At 34.8% G+C, this 15520-nt stretch overlaps 1 protein-coding gene and 1 long non-coding RNA gene across 3 annotated transcripts in view; one reads left to right on the top strand and one right to left on the bottom strand.

The window, feature by feature from the left end:
• The window catches only part of LOC106882350 (tigger transposable element-derived protein 1), a 33915-nt gene extending 19620 nt beyond the window's left edge, over positions 1-14295 (top strand). Inside the window, exons 4-6 of one of the 2 annotated variants that reach the window (XM_014932997.2) lie at positions 6723-6802; positions 11451-11539; positions 14184-14295. In XM_014932997.2, the coding sequence (XP_014788483.1) occupies positions 6723-6802; positions 11451-11539; positions 14184-14227 (213 nt within the window). In that variant the 3' untranslated portion in view covers positions 14228-14295. Of the gene's footprint in view, positions 1-1412; positions 2739-6722; positions 6805-11450; positions 11540-14183 lie in introns of those variants that run through there. The other variant, XM_052967173.1, reaches the window with a different exon arrangement.
• On the bottom strand, positions 1126-3355 carry LOC128247598 (uncharacterized). The gene is made up of 2 exons (XR_008263946.1): positions 3258-3355; positions 1126-1422 (listed from the first exon to the last, which is right to left on the bottom strand). It is a non-coding gene; the product is annotated as an uncharacterized LOC128247598 (long non-coding RNA).
• Positions 14296-15520: the final 1225 nt, after the last annotated feature.

Below are 15520 nucleotides of genomic sequence, written 5' to 3'. Positions count from 1 at the left end.
GGTTCCCCTCCTGGATAGGATGCTGGTCTGTCTCCCAATCAATTGATGATGTTAAATAATAATGAATAACTATTTTCTTCTGAAGATCTGGTGTTTCAATGCCTATATAATGATTACCTCATAACATACTCGTATTTGCTAGTAAAGCAAGCATAAAGATTACATAATTTATGATGTTATAATAAAAAAAAACTTAAACTAATTCACATTTTATTCTACTAGTGTATGTATATATATATACATTTGAAATTTGATGATTACACTATGTATGAAAGCGCTAATTTGACTTTATGAGCATTACAAAATATTTTTTTAATGTTAAAATACCATAATATACCATAATAAAAAACATAAAAACCAGACCATGTTTTAACTTTATTCAACTGATATATTATTCTATACACATTCACACATATATTCAAAACAAAATATATATATATATATATATATATATATATATATATATATATACACACACACATACATACATACATACATAAATACATACATACATACACACACACACACACACATATAAAAGAATATATGTATTATGCAGTAAATTGGTAGAATTGTTTGAGAATTGGATAGAATAGCCCGCTATATTTATTCTAGCTCTTTACATTCTGACGGCAGCCTGCATCAATACTTGTGCCAAGCTGTATTTGCCCTTGCTTTTCTCTTGGACAACAATTTAGTGTATAGAGAGGAGAGTTGCACAGGTAGCTAACTGCTGGTCATCAATTAAAAAATAAAAAAAAATACCTTGCCCAGCACTGCATCTTAGAGAGGAAGTTTCTTAGTGCAGATTGCATCTCATGAGACATGTGGAAGCACCCACTTATATATAAAATTATCACCATCATCACCATTGCTTTTACATCCTCTTTTCCATTTTGATATGGGCTAGATGGGACTTTTTGAGATAGTGTTTTATGATAAGGTACCCTTTCTGATGCCAACCGTCCTTTGTAGTTGCCTCTTACCACATACTGTGATACAGTGCACCTATATTAAAAACTGATATACATACAGTATTACAGGCATACTTCGGCTTAAGTTGTTTCGATTTAAGTTGTTCTTGATTATACGTCAGTTTTCAAAAATAACATGGAAAAATAAAAATAAAATCAAGTCATTTTATTCGACATTACATCTGTCCACCACAAATATTGGAATCATAAAATCACTAGAAAACTATTAAAAGCACATAAAATCTTGTTACTGTACAATGAATCATCATCATCATCATCATCATCATCATCGTTTAATGTCCGCTTTCCATGCTAGCATGGGTTGGACGATTTTGACTGAGGACTGGCAAACCAGATGGCTACACCAGGCTCCAATCTGATCTGGCAGAGTTTCTACAGCTGGACGCCCTTCCTAATTCAAAAGATAGTGTTGTCTTTGTTTGAGGACCTGAAGAAAAAATATCCAGATGAGAAAGATGTAGAGTTCAAGGCAAGTCAAGGATGGTTCATGAGATTTAAGGAGCAAAGAAGTTATCACTCCATTAAGAAGCAAGGTGAAAGTGCCTCAGCTGATGAACAAGCAGCAGTGGAATTTCCTAATACATTAAAAAAAAAAATCATTGAAGAAAATGGGTTTCTTCCTGAACAGATTTTCAATGTAGACAAAATTGGATTGTATTGGAAAAAATTTCCAAGGAGGAGAAAACTATTCCAGGCTACTAGGTCTCAAAAGAATGTGTGACCATTATGTTGGGAGGTAATTGTACAAGAGATTTTAAGTTAAAGCCATAGACTGTGTATCATGTATACAACCCCCGTGCCCTGAAGAACATACCCAAGGCATCTCTCCCTGTTATATGGATGGCTAATTCAAAAGCATGGGTTACTGTTGTTATTTTTGAAGGTTAGATCTTCTATCATTTTAACCCAGCAGCAGAGAAGTACTGTAAGAAGAAGGGGATTCCTTTTAAGGTTTTACTTATCTTAGATAATGCTCCTGGCCATCTGCAAAACATCGTAGATTTTGACAGCAATGTTACTGTTGTATACTTCTCTCCAAAACCCCATGGCTCTTCTGCAGCCACTGGATCAGGGAATAATTGCTATCTTCAAGTATTATTATATGAAGCATACACTGCGGCAAGCAATAGCTGCAACTGATCTTGATGAGTCCATCACACTTCATGACTTTTGGAAGAGATACAATACCTACAAGGCTGTACAGAACATAGCAGCGGCATGGCTATGAATGGTGTATGGAAGAAGCGATGCCTGCAATTTGTGAATGATTTTAAGGGATTTGATGATGTTGCCATCAACAAAACGTTGGTGACTAAAAGCAAAGAACTGGAAAAGGATTTGGAGGAGGGGTATTTCACAGATTTATTTGAAAAAGATAAACAGCTCCTGATGAATGAGGATTTGATAGAGCTTCACGAGCAGCAAAATAAAGAAAAAGAGGAAGTCAAACATGAGCCATGTCACTTTACTATTAAGAAAATGCAGCAAGCATTTGCATATATCAAAAAAAATCTTTCTATGTTCGAGGATATGGATTCAAATGCTCAACGCTTTTCCAAGATTATGGGGGCTTGTCACAAAGTTTTTGCTCCTTATAATGTAATCCTTGAGAAAGAGAAAATGACAGTTTCAAGAACTCTCAACCAGTTTTTTAAGCGCATTGAACAAGAACAGCCAGAATCAGCTGTTGATGTTGATGATCCACAGCCATCTACATCCACGATGTAAACCACCAAATTTTATGTATGTATTGGTAAATTTTAAATAATTTAGTTTTTTTTACTATTTCAAAATAATAAAAATTTGTTTTTTAAGCTTTTTTACCATGCCTTATTGTAAACCACATTCATAAATAAAGTGTCTGTGATGAATGGTAAACATCACCAAATTGTATTCATAAATTTAGATTACTTTCTTTTTTACTGTATTAAAAAATAAAAATTATTTGTTTGTAAGCTTAAAATAGATTTTTATTAACCATGTATTATTGAAAATGCATTCATAAATAAGGTACAGAATGGGAATGGTTATTATCGATTTAGCCTAGAGACAAGTAAATTTGGCCTAGCCTAGACTAGAGACAACTTATGTCTTTTTTTTACCTAAGTTGTGTCTCCTGGAACCAATTAACGATGTAGGGTGAGGTATGCCTGTATATATATGATACACATGCATATATATATAATATACCTGTATGCACAAGAACACACACACACACACACACACAAATATATATAAGTTAGAGAAAAGTTGTAACATCACCTATGAGATTCATGTCACTCTTCTATAAACTGAATAACTGTGCTAACCACTACAACAGAGTGACTTCACAACTGTGACCATTCAGATTTGAAGGCTAACCTAAGTAGCTAAGATTATATATACCAGTAACCTACTTGCAGAGATCTGAGGTCAATGGAGTATCAAAATATGGTATTACATATATTAAATATATAAATCAGAAAAATGTCAATATTGCCTATGGGATATGAATGCTCTTTCTACTAAAACTAGAGTACACATGACACACACACATGCACACGCGGTACAGCTGATATGGTTACATTAGCATATTAGGTGTTTCTATTGCTTGATGTTTGTGCACATTATGTTATATAATTTTATTATCTCTTTTATTAGGACATTGATAACGAATCTTTTTATAACCATAGTGGAAATGTTGCCAACTTTATCAGTTTTTAGTAAAGTTTCTAAAAATTGTAAAACATAGGTTATGTCTTTTTGATGTACTTTATTGGTTGATTGTGCGTAATTGTTTAGTGATGTTGTATGTATGCCAAGAAACATACTAAGAAATCTACTGTTGGCTTACATGACTGTTGTTACCTTTCATTGCTCACAGGCAATCTTTATACTTACAAGAACAGAGGAGCTTTGAGTTCTCTCTTCTGACCTATACATGCAAATTTCTATATGGCTAATATTGAGAATAAGGCAGTTTCAGAATGTAACCATACCATCTAAGGTCTGTAAAGCTGCTGCTTCTGTGTGTGTATGTGTTGTGGTTATTATTTTAAAGCAAGTTTAAGAATAACAATGGAACATTTACCAATGGGAGGAGAGTTGATACTGAAAGTAGAGTTGAAAGGAAGCTGCTACATAGTCCCTCAATCTGTTAGAAATAACAGCCAAATCTCTTGCTACTTTCTTAAAAAAGGAACATCATTGAAGATTGTAATCTTGAGTACATTATACTGCATGGGGTAGGAAAGAAAAAGACAATGTGACCACTGTGATGATTGCCTTAAATTACTGATTTGTATCTGTAAATTGTTCTTTATTATTTGTCATATTAATGTTGTGCCACGTATTAAATTTGAGTTATGCATTCTTAATGTTATCCAATGAATATCAAACTCCCAATTAAGTCTTGTGGTTATGCACAGAGATCCAGAAGGAGAAGGGACTGACATGCAGCTAACGAAGGAAGGTGTTACCTGTAAACAAGCACAGAACTGTCTATAAACTATATGACACAAATCCTCTTGATTTGAAACCTATATAATCTACCTTAATAAGTCTCTTTAAAGTTTTTCTGAAAGTCTTATATAACAGTTGGGGATGAGGATGAACACTGGACAATGTTTGAACCTTAACTTGGAAGAAGCCAATGCCTGGCTAATACAACGCAAAACTCTTGTGTGAAGTGTTGACGATATCAAAAAGAAGCAATTTCTTTCAACCTATGGGGTCAATGGTATAATGAAGCTAAACAGCCATAACTGGAATGTTTTTGATCTTAGGTCTAGTGGGAAAAGGCAGACCCTAGTTGAAACAACAACAACCATGACCACAATAATAATCATTGTGATGACAAGAAGGATGACTCAGCTTAATGAATCTACTCTGCCATATATTCAATATAATATTTATTTACAATTAAATCAAGTGGAGATTTAACAGATAAAATTTTAGTCTCTGATGTTGAATATTTTGAATCAGCAGTATCATTTACAGTTAAGTTAGTATTAACAGATTCAGTGACTGAGTTTCAATAATACAATTAGAAATATTGGGTCATCCCATAAATAATACAGATTTTTTTATACTTCTTTTATTTTTCAAAATTTTGATAAACAAAGTTCTTTTTTAATCTAAATTATACTCTCCTCCATTTTCTACAATGCTCTTCCATCTATCTGGTAAACTTGCAAGGCCCCTCTTCCAAAATTCACTTGTCTATGATGAAAAATACTTCCCCAGTACTCTTCTGACCTCATCTACAGAATCCATATTTTTTCCTTCCAAATGATTTTGAAGACTGCGGAATAAATCATAATCAGATGGGGCAATGTTCAGCGAATATGGTGGGCGAGGCATTGTTTTCCATTTAAACTGCTCCAGCCTTTGGAATATCATCTTCATTGTATGTGACCGAGCACTATCCTGATGAAAGAACACCTTTTGTCTAGAAACCAATGATGGTCGTTTTTCTTCTTGCACTGACTTGAATGACTGGTTGAATGACCAAATCCAAGCTTCTCTACTAGTTCCTCAACAGTTACAATGGGAGTTTGTTCCATTAGGGTTTGTAGGACATAATCGTTGAGCTCTACAGATCTTCCAAGATGAGGCTTGTCTTCTAGGCTGTAGTTCCCAGCTTGGAACTTCTGGAACCACCGTTGACACTGACTTATGCTTAATGTCCAATCCCTATATACTGCATTAATATTCCTCGCACTTTCCATTGCATTGTTGCCTTTATTGAACTCATATTACAAAATATGTCGAATATGCTCCTTTTTCACTTCCATTATAGTTTAAAAAAAATAACTGTTAAAATCAAACTGCACTCCTCAAAACTTGCACTAAGAATAAGTCAAGGTAAAATTACTACCTGCTTTTATAGCAAGTTGATGCAGGTAGTTTATTCCGTCCCTCTCTGACTTTTAGTTCATGCAATTGAAAAAAACCGCATTATTTATGTGATGATCCAATACTTACAATGGTGATGAAAAGTCAGTATTAACTCAGTGACTATTATTTTAATGGTTTTGGTTAGTATAGTAGACAATAAAAGACAGACAGGTCTTAGTCTTATTAGACCTTTTCAGTCTTCACATAGATTTCACACTATTTGCCAAAATAGTGCTGAGAGAATTGCTAAGTAGATGTAAAAGAAACATGTTTCAATTATAGACATGAAAAATTAGCGTATCTAATAAGATCCATTACCAAAAGAAAAATAAATTAATTAGTCAGATATGCTATCTACATGAAAACAATAGTCTTGTCATTGCTAATGTAGTGAACATCAAGTATGTGAACACAAGCTATTGTTTCTCATGCACATGGTGTTACTGAGTAACTAAGTACAGTAATGTATTTTTTAGATGTTTTTAAAAACGTTCTTTACATCCATAATTGGCAATATAATGTTTGCCGGAAAACATTTTATCAACCTTCTAGTTATGTTTCCCCACACTAATATATTTGAGTACAGATATGTAGATGTGCATTTGTGTGTGTGTGTGTATCCATACATACATGTTTGTATGTGTGATTGTACCACTGTGTATATGTATGCCTGTGACTGATATATTTGCATCTATGTAGCTGTATGTGTGATTGTCAGTGGATCTGTGTTTGTGTGTGTATGTCTATGGTCATGCATGTGTTTTAGTATTTTGTCTCTCTCCCAATTGTTCTCTCTTTTTAAACTGAAACTTTGAAAATAACCTATCCAATATCATTCTATTCTAACAGCCACATAAAGAAGACACCTGGTTTCCTGGCTTTAGTTGGTCAATTGTAATCTGTCCAACCTGTGGGGTACATATGGGATGGTGAGTTCAACATTTCTCTTCATTTCTTATGGATATTTGATGGTTATCAGAAGTCTTCACTGACAGTTAAAGCATTAAGAATGCAATGAATTTTACCATTAGCAGAAGATTTTTCTGCCACACACCCTTAGTTATGATTGTTAAAGCAAAATATTCATTGATAATGAGTATTTTAGTTCTCAACTATTTATAAGTTAATAACAGCAATGAACTAATAAGTCCTCTTTCTGGTCGCTCAACATGCAAGAAACAACACCTAACTCTTCCTCAAATTACACCCTACAGTTTTGAAAATGAAAGGAGACATTGCAACATGGAATTCTAGATATACAAAAAAATGGGATTGTCATAGTTGAAACGCTTTTGATCATAAGCCTGCTCAATCAGGGCTAAAAATATGGGGCTAAGCATTATCAACAACAACGACAATACGAGTTTTAAAAATTCTTTCTTAGCTCTTTATACGTCATTCATTCTTTCTGCCTCCACTCATTTATTTTACAGGTGAAAAGATTTAATCATGGCACTATAGAAAAACATACATATTCCACCCTCTCCATAATCAATTTCCATTCCACAGTATGCCACACACATTCCCCTGCTCTTCTCATTCTCTATTTTTGCCTTTTTTTGTTGCCAGGTAAATAAAGTAAGTGCATGTTTAGTATCTTATCCAAGGCACAGCTTAGGATCAAAAGTTGGGATGCAAGTAGAAGAAAGACTGCCACCTTATTTACTCTGCTATTGTTAATTGCTTCCACTAACGAGTTACATCTTCTGTTCTTCTAGACTTTCCCTCTACTGCTACAATGTACATACTCGTCATACAAATCTCTCTTTGGTCAGGCTATTTCATATTTTAGATTATACTCTGTCCAGTTCTTTTACCTGAGGCTTGTCTGTTTCTAAACCTTTATCATCACTCAGATATATTACAACTACTACAGATGTACTGTTTTCTCTTTGTTTCTTCTACTATCACAGCTTCTGCATCCCTTAACTAGAAATCTGCATATCTCCACTCAAATGCACTTCTCTCTTCTTTTCTCATCACCTTACTCAGTATCCTCCCTGCTTATATTTTGCCAATTCTTCCTAAAAATTACCATTCTCTGAAATTTTCTTTGTACTGATTCATTTTACTAAAGTTATCACTCTACAGAAATTTATAAACAGCATTAATATCATTAGTTTAAGAGGAGGGCCAACAAAGACCATAGGTACTATCCCTCTATCATTGATTAATGAAAGTATAACATTCTCACAAAACGTTATTCCACAACAGATAAAACTAGTCATCAATCACAGTAACCTTATCTAATCCATTTTTCACAATCTAGCATCGCTTTACCGGCACATGTGCCAGTGGCACGTGAAAAACAAACAACCTTTAAATGGATTTATTAAAAATGATATGAACTACAACTGGCAAAGTCATTCAGCTGTTAGTCTTCCAGACAAAGGGTTAGCAATGTATTTCTTGTCACCAGCACTGTAGTCATGTCAAGAGTAATTAATTCTCTGTTATTCAGTCCATGTTGCAATATATAAATGTCTTTGGGATATGCAACTCCCTACTACCAGACAAGATAATGTTTTTTTACTGGAACTTCTGTATGATCCTCAATCTGCAAGAAATAATAGTGAAATCTTTCTCACATCACACCTTACCAACTTAAAAAGGAGGAGATAAAGGATAAGATAATCCTAGAGATACTGTTCCTGAGAAAAAAATGAGATGGTCACAGTTGGAATACCTTTCTTCATAGTTCTGATTATAAAGAGCTAAGAAGCCAAATAACTGGTTTCTTAGCCTCCAGTGCTCTTTCATGAGCAAAATCAGTAATAAATTAGTGCTACTATCCATGGAATGAGATTTTTAAATAGCTAAGATTGTGTTCAAAATATCTCACCCACTACACAGGAATTTGTAGTGCTGCTCAAATTTACTGTTGAATGAAATCAACAGTACTGCCCACCTCTTCCTCATAGCTATTCCTATTTAATCAGTACCACAAACATTCCACACCATAATTATGTGGTGTCTATCATGAATCATTAGAAATGAATGGAATCCATTTAAATTAGAACCAATAAAACAAATGATTGAGATTAGTGAATGGATCTCAAAACCTCCCCCCTTCCCCATTAAAAGTGACAAACTGGTAGAATTGTTAGGGCATTGCATAGAAAGCCTTGTGGTATTTATTACAACTATTGCCATTGAGTATTGAAAGCGCAAGTTCCACTGGGCAAGACATATCGCAGAGCTTACATACTTCGTGTTGACCAATGAAGTATGGTATCTAAGAGATTGGAAGAGACCACATTGTGCTAGTGTGAAAAATCTGGGGTTTTGCAGAAAAAAAAAATGCATTCATGTTAAATTTTATAATTCTCTTCTTTACTATACAAGATTCATCTAGCTTATTGAATCTTCTTTTGATCATTTGAAGGTCTTAGTGTTTTCTTCTTGAATGTAAAAGAAATGTTGCCTGAAACACAAGAAATTGGAAAGAAACTTCTTTCATATAGTTAATCAGAGACTGATTGGTAGGATTGGTAGTACCTTTGATATTTTCTTGGCTCTCTCAGAATGGTAATATTAATGCAGTTCATAACCATATCAATGCCTTCACAACAGAGTGAAGTCATTAGAAATTATTTATTTATATAAAAAAGCAAGCAACTAATTCATAAACTAATTAAGCAAACAACTAATCCATTAACTAATTAAGCAAACAACTAATTCATTAACTAATTAAGCAAGCAACCAATTAACTAATTAATTAAGCAAGCAACTAATTAACTTATTTATTAAGCAAGCAACAAATTAACTAATTAATCAAACAAGCAACTAATTAATTAACTTATTAAGCCAGCAGTTAATTAACTAATTGATTAAGCAATTAAGCAACTTATTAATTAACCAATTAATTAAGCAAGCAACTTATTAATTTACAACTTAATTAAGCAAGCAAGATACTAATGAATTAAGCAAGGAAATTATTCATTAACTAATTAGTTAAGTAAGGAAGCAACTAATTAAGCAAGCAAGCAATTAACTAATTAAGTAAGCAAGTGACTAATTAATTAATTAAGTAAGCAAACAAATAATTAACTAATTAATTAATCTAGCAAGCAACTAATTAACTAATTAGCAATCAACTAAATCATTGTTTTATTAATTAATTAAGTAATTAGTTGCTTGCTTCTTTACTTAATTAGTTTGTAGTGAAACCTCTCTCTCCGGTATTTAATTACAAATGATAACGTAGCGGCTAACACCTAGCTTTCGGCCGCTTGGACCCCTTGTGTCCACCACCCTGATTGGTTCTTATTTGCGTGGCAATTGTCACCAGTTCTGTTTTACGCCAGGGTGCATACTGTCCAATCGTGGCCTTCTAATAAGGTCGCATGAGAGAGAGTTTTTCTGCTTTTCCGGTGAGCCCTTTTTCATCTATAAATAGCCCTGTTTGAACCACGTCAGTTTGTTTCGACTCCAGACCTCTCACAGGTCTAGTCGCTGACCACACACACAGAACACAGCTCCAGCCAGTTTCCAGCGACGACGTCATCACCACCAATGTACTGTCTACTACAGTTCCGTCGCCAACACCACCACCAGAGTACACACCAACAACAGCAAACGCGGTTTCATCTCAACACTGTTTGAGTGGATTGTTTCCACCACGAAGTTAACAGCCAGAACAACCTGCGAGAATGTTCTGTACCAAGCAACCGTTCTCCAGCATCGACGCTCAACTTCACGCGCAACATGTGACACCACAGCTCTGCTCTTCGGCCACGACTTCTTGTACAGACATTCAATCCCATATGTAACTCTTCTATGAACTGGTATTTCTCTATCTCTGTGTTTAGGACTCTTATAGTCATTGTTACAGACACTTATTCTATGCTCTGTATTTCTCACTCACACACACACATACTTTTATGTATACACACTATTGTACACGAAGGCCTGTCTTATGTATTGTATTGTTTATATTGCCACATGCACGCACACACAGCCAGACTGTTCACTATGCTAATAAACCTTCTCTTTATATATATATCTAACGGTTGTCTGTCACACTGCTTTTCCTTTGCTGGCACTCGCTCGCATCATCTCATTGCAAGCCCTTCATATGTCATATTAATATGTTTGTGTTCGACCGTGCGATGCGTTAAAAGGAGCCTTCTCCTGTTCGTCGCCATCTCCTTTGGTTCGTACGGTCCTTTATTACAAGTTAATTATTTAGTTGCTTTCTGTTTCCCTCTCTTCTTCTCTCACTTTTCGCCTTACCCTCTTTTTCTCTCTCTTTTTCTCTAGCTCTTTGCTTTTTCCTTCAACTAATCATGTGAAAAAGTTACAGACGGGCTAAGTAACAGAGGAACAAGCAGAATTATTATTAGATTCACTTGATTGTTGTTTGGCCCAGGTCAACACAGATATATAATTTAAAACAAATAGTTTTGCTTGATCTGGCTCTAGTACTATATTATCTAGCATATCCTTTACTTATTTAAGATTGTTGAGTGTGATTTAAGGGAGAGTTGGCTGCAATTTCTAGCATGTCAAGCCACCATGTAAAGGCTTCTCTTGTTAACTCATTTACTCACTTGATATTGTTTCTTGTGTTTTCAGGTTTTTTGAATCATTTGATTCAGATTATCACACAGGAGAGAAAAAGTCATTCTATGGATTAATCCTTAGTCATTTAGTACATCAGGAATGTGAGTAAAGCTTTCAATATTTCATCTATTAAACATGGCGAGATGGCAGAATTGTTAGTATGCCTGCCAAAATGCTTACCAGCATTTCGTCTGTCTTTATGTTCTGAGTTCAAATTCCAACCAAGGTCAACTTTGGCTTTCATCCTTTTAGGGTCGATAAAATAAGTATCAGTTGAGCACTGGGGTTGAAGCAATTGACATACCCCAACCCCTGAACTTGCTGGCTTTGTGCCAAAATTTGAAACCAATATTTCGTCTATTAAATATTAAAGTCAATCAAATAAACCAACTCTTGTCACAATTATTAGTAGTTTTTCACCAATTGTATCTTTCCAAGATATATAACTAATACTCTTTATTTCATAGTACAAGTAGAAAGATATATTTTTCAACACATAAATACTGATAGAACAGTATACATGGGATAATATCCCTTACAGAGCAGAAAAATCTGTCAGCAACCTGGCTGAAAAATCTATCTTTCTACTTATACTACAATACATTTCAGCGCTTCAAAAACAGACTTAAGTTTGTTTACATATGACGTTCTTTATTTCATATTTTCATATATCACTTTGTTTTAAATTTTCTACATCATTTACAAATATATAAAATATATTATTTTTAAAAATGCATTTTAAATTTTCATTAATTATAAAACTCTGTATTAGGGTAACAATAACTCACAATATTTGTTTCAGCTATCTGTTCTCTCACTCCACAAAAATACAAAAAATCAACTTTCAGGGTTAATAAATAAAGTACCAGTCCAGTATTGGGGTTGATTTTTCTCTATTTCTTTCTCTCTGTAAGAAATCAGCTGTCTCAGACCTGGAAAGGGATAAGTTCTGTCAGGTTTAACATCCAAGACACATCATGTCATGCTTGTATCTCTACAACTCAAAGAAAGAAATATTTTGTACATCCAGTGTTAATATCCATGGTTTATCTATGGTTTTTACAATGAAGAAAACCAAGCTTATGAGGGTCTCTGCATGGTTATTTGACATGCAGCTACATCACCCTCAAAACATACCTAACCATCTTAAATAAGGAAATGGAATATTGAATATGTAGTCTTGCATATTCCTAAAAGGATGGGTTGATCACAGCTGGAATGCCTTTGATTGTAGGTTTGCTTAATGATTTCTGTGGCTGAATCTTCTACCTAATGTTAACCACTTTACAAAGTATACTGAGTGCTTTTTTTTATGGCACCAGCACTATTGAGGTCACCAAGTAACTTGAAAGACAAGGCCCCTCAACTGTGTGGGAGTGTCGTATTGAGGAAGGTGGCTTTATGCAAGATGTTGAGAGGCTAAATAGGGATAAAGGGGTAGGAACAGGTGTCTTGCAGTAGAGGAGATATATGGCTGCTCCAGCTAGAAAGAGAGAAAAGATGGTGATGAGGTGTCAAAGCATTACCTTCAAGGTACAAGAAAATGAATTGAAGAGTGAATAGAAGCAGACTATCAGAAAAGGGTGGGTAAGTTTCCAAGAGTGTGAAAGGAGAATGACAGATGGTTAGAGATGGAGATAAAAGCGAACACAGGTGGTCATTAGTCAATCACAGTTGGGAGGAAAATAGGAAGTGATAAGTGGCAATAGAAATAAAGGCTGGGGTCGGAGTGCAACAGTATAATAACACAATAGATAAATGAGAAATAGTTGTATGATGTAGAGTGTGGGGGATGAAAGTTACAATTACAGAGACTGAAACCAGAGGTACACATGGGTGGAAATAGCGATTGATAAACAGGGATGGAGGGATTGATGGCAGATATAAGAGGGTGTTCAGGGGAAAATAAAGTGGTAAGGGATGATGTTGAGAATGCAGGATGGGTGACAAAAGGTTCCAAGGAGAAGGATAACTGATAGTGTGAAAGAGGATGAAATAGTGCTGTTCCACTTTCATATAGTTACAATAGCTGAGAGAATAGTGCCATAGTCAGAAGAGTGTTTGTTGAGATAAGTAGGTTTTCTTATCATTTAATGTCTGTTTTTCATACTGGCATGAATTAGATAGTTTGACCTGAGCTGGTAGGCTGGAGAGCTGCACTAGGGTCCAGTCATCTATTCTGGCTTGGTTTCTACAGCTGGATGCCCTTCCTAATGCCAACCACCCTACTTAGTGTATGTATTGCTTGTCTTTTATGTGTCACTAGCATGGGTACCCCATTACATTTCACAAGCAAGGGTGCTTTTTACATGTCATCAGTGAGCACAGCAAATTGCCAATCACCTCAGTCTTTTGTCATCTCCTCCACATGACTCAATATCTTGAGGTATGTTTTCACTACTTCATCCTACATCTTCCCTGGATCTCCCTCCTTCAAAAGTTCCATCCATATTTAGTGATCAGTATTTCTTTGTTCAGCTGTCCTCACTCACACACATTCTATCATACCAGTGCTGTCTTCTCTCTTTGTCCAATTTCATCTCAATACATTTTCACTTTGTGGTGCATATATACTGACATTACATATCAAGTGGAGCATTTGCTTATATTTCTGTATAGAAATTCCTCTTTAAATAAAATGCTTTCACTCTTAATTTCCCTTTGTAAATCTATTTACTGAGAGAAGGAAATGTAACATGTCTGACTGACATAAACACTATTAATTATTTTCTGTTTTTATTGCAGATGCTGACAGTTTGATTATTGCTCCAAAAAGCTATGTTAGTTGATTTGTTTTAAAAAAAATTTACGTCAGTTTCCATTGTCTTAATAAAATTATTGCAATTTTATTTTTTAATTGTCTTTTGGAGAAGTTTTATTTTCATTTATTTAATTTTTGCATTTGGTTTGCATGATTCTTGGTGTGAACTTATGTGTTGAAATAGATTTTGTTGTATCTTAGGAAGGTCACAATTATTATTTTTGAATTTTCTTCAGAAACTTCTCAATTACATGATAAACAAGTATATAGTTTGAAATGGGTGTAGATACAGTGAGAATACTAAGAGAGCTTTGTTGCAGGAGAGAAACACTTAATGATAGGTAATTGATTGTCAGAATTGTTTGAGCATTGACGAAAATGTTTCACAGAGTTCAAATTCTGCTGTATAGCAACCAAATCTCTCTCAACTCATACTCTGTTATCTTAAAAAAGGGAGTTATTTATTGAAAAATGTAGTCTTTTGTATAAGTGTATTTGAATAAAAGATAAAATGGTTATCGGTAGAATACTTATAGTCTGCTCAATAAGAGCTAGTTTGGAGCTAAGCTACAACAGCAAAAACAGCCATGTGACTCAGCTACATTACAGTTGGTGAGTCATTCCAATGGAATGGAAATTGTTGCAATTTCCTGATCTTTGTGCTCTAACTTCCTTTAGAACATTCTAACTCTGAAATTTGTCAAAATGAATCTAAATATATTTACGCATCTTACATCAAATTAAATTATTATATTCATTGCATAAAGAGGAATTTGGAATAATGTAGAATTTTCTATTGTCAATTGTTTTATATTTTAACATTTGTGACTGGCTGAAAGGATATCCGGGAACATTTTTAATATGTAACAGTGTCCTCTAAGACAACCACTTTAATTTTGTCATGATAAAAAAAATCCCATGCCAGTGGTATGTAAAAAGCACCATTCGAGCATGGTTGTTGCCAGTGTCACCTGACTGGCTCCTGTGCTGGTGGCACATAAAAAACACCATTCGAGTGTGGTCATTGCCAGTACCATCAGATTGGCTCCTGTGCAAGTGGCACGTAAAAAGCACCATTTGAGCATGGCCCTCATGCCAGTGACACGTAAAAGCACCCACTATACTCTCGGAGTGGTTGGCATGAGGAAGGGCATCCAGCTGTAGAAACTTTGCCAGATCAGATTGGAGCCTTCTGGCTTGCCAGCATGGAAAGCAGACGTTAAATGATGAGGATGATGAAAAAGCAAACAGCATTCTTGGTGTTGAGGATGGTGTGTCCTCACACCATTAGTATCTTGTGTGTGTGTGTGTGTTGGGTATT

Source organism: Octopus bimaculoides, chromosome 4 (assembly GCF_001194135.2).
Source record: "Octopus bimaculoides isolate UCB-OBI-ISO-001 chromosome 4, ASM119413v2, whole genome shotgun sequence".
NCBI lineage: Eukaryota > Metazoa > Mollusca > Cephalopoda > Octopoda > Octopodidae > Octopus > Octopus bimaculoides.
The sequence above is the reverse complement of the archived record's forward strand: the minus strand, read 5'-3'. Positions and strand labels throughout refer to the sequence as shown.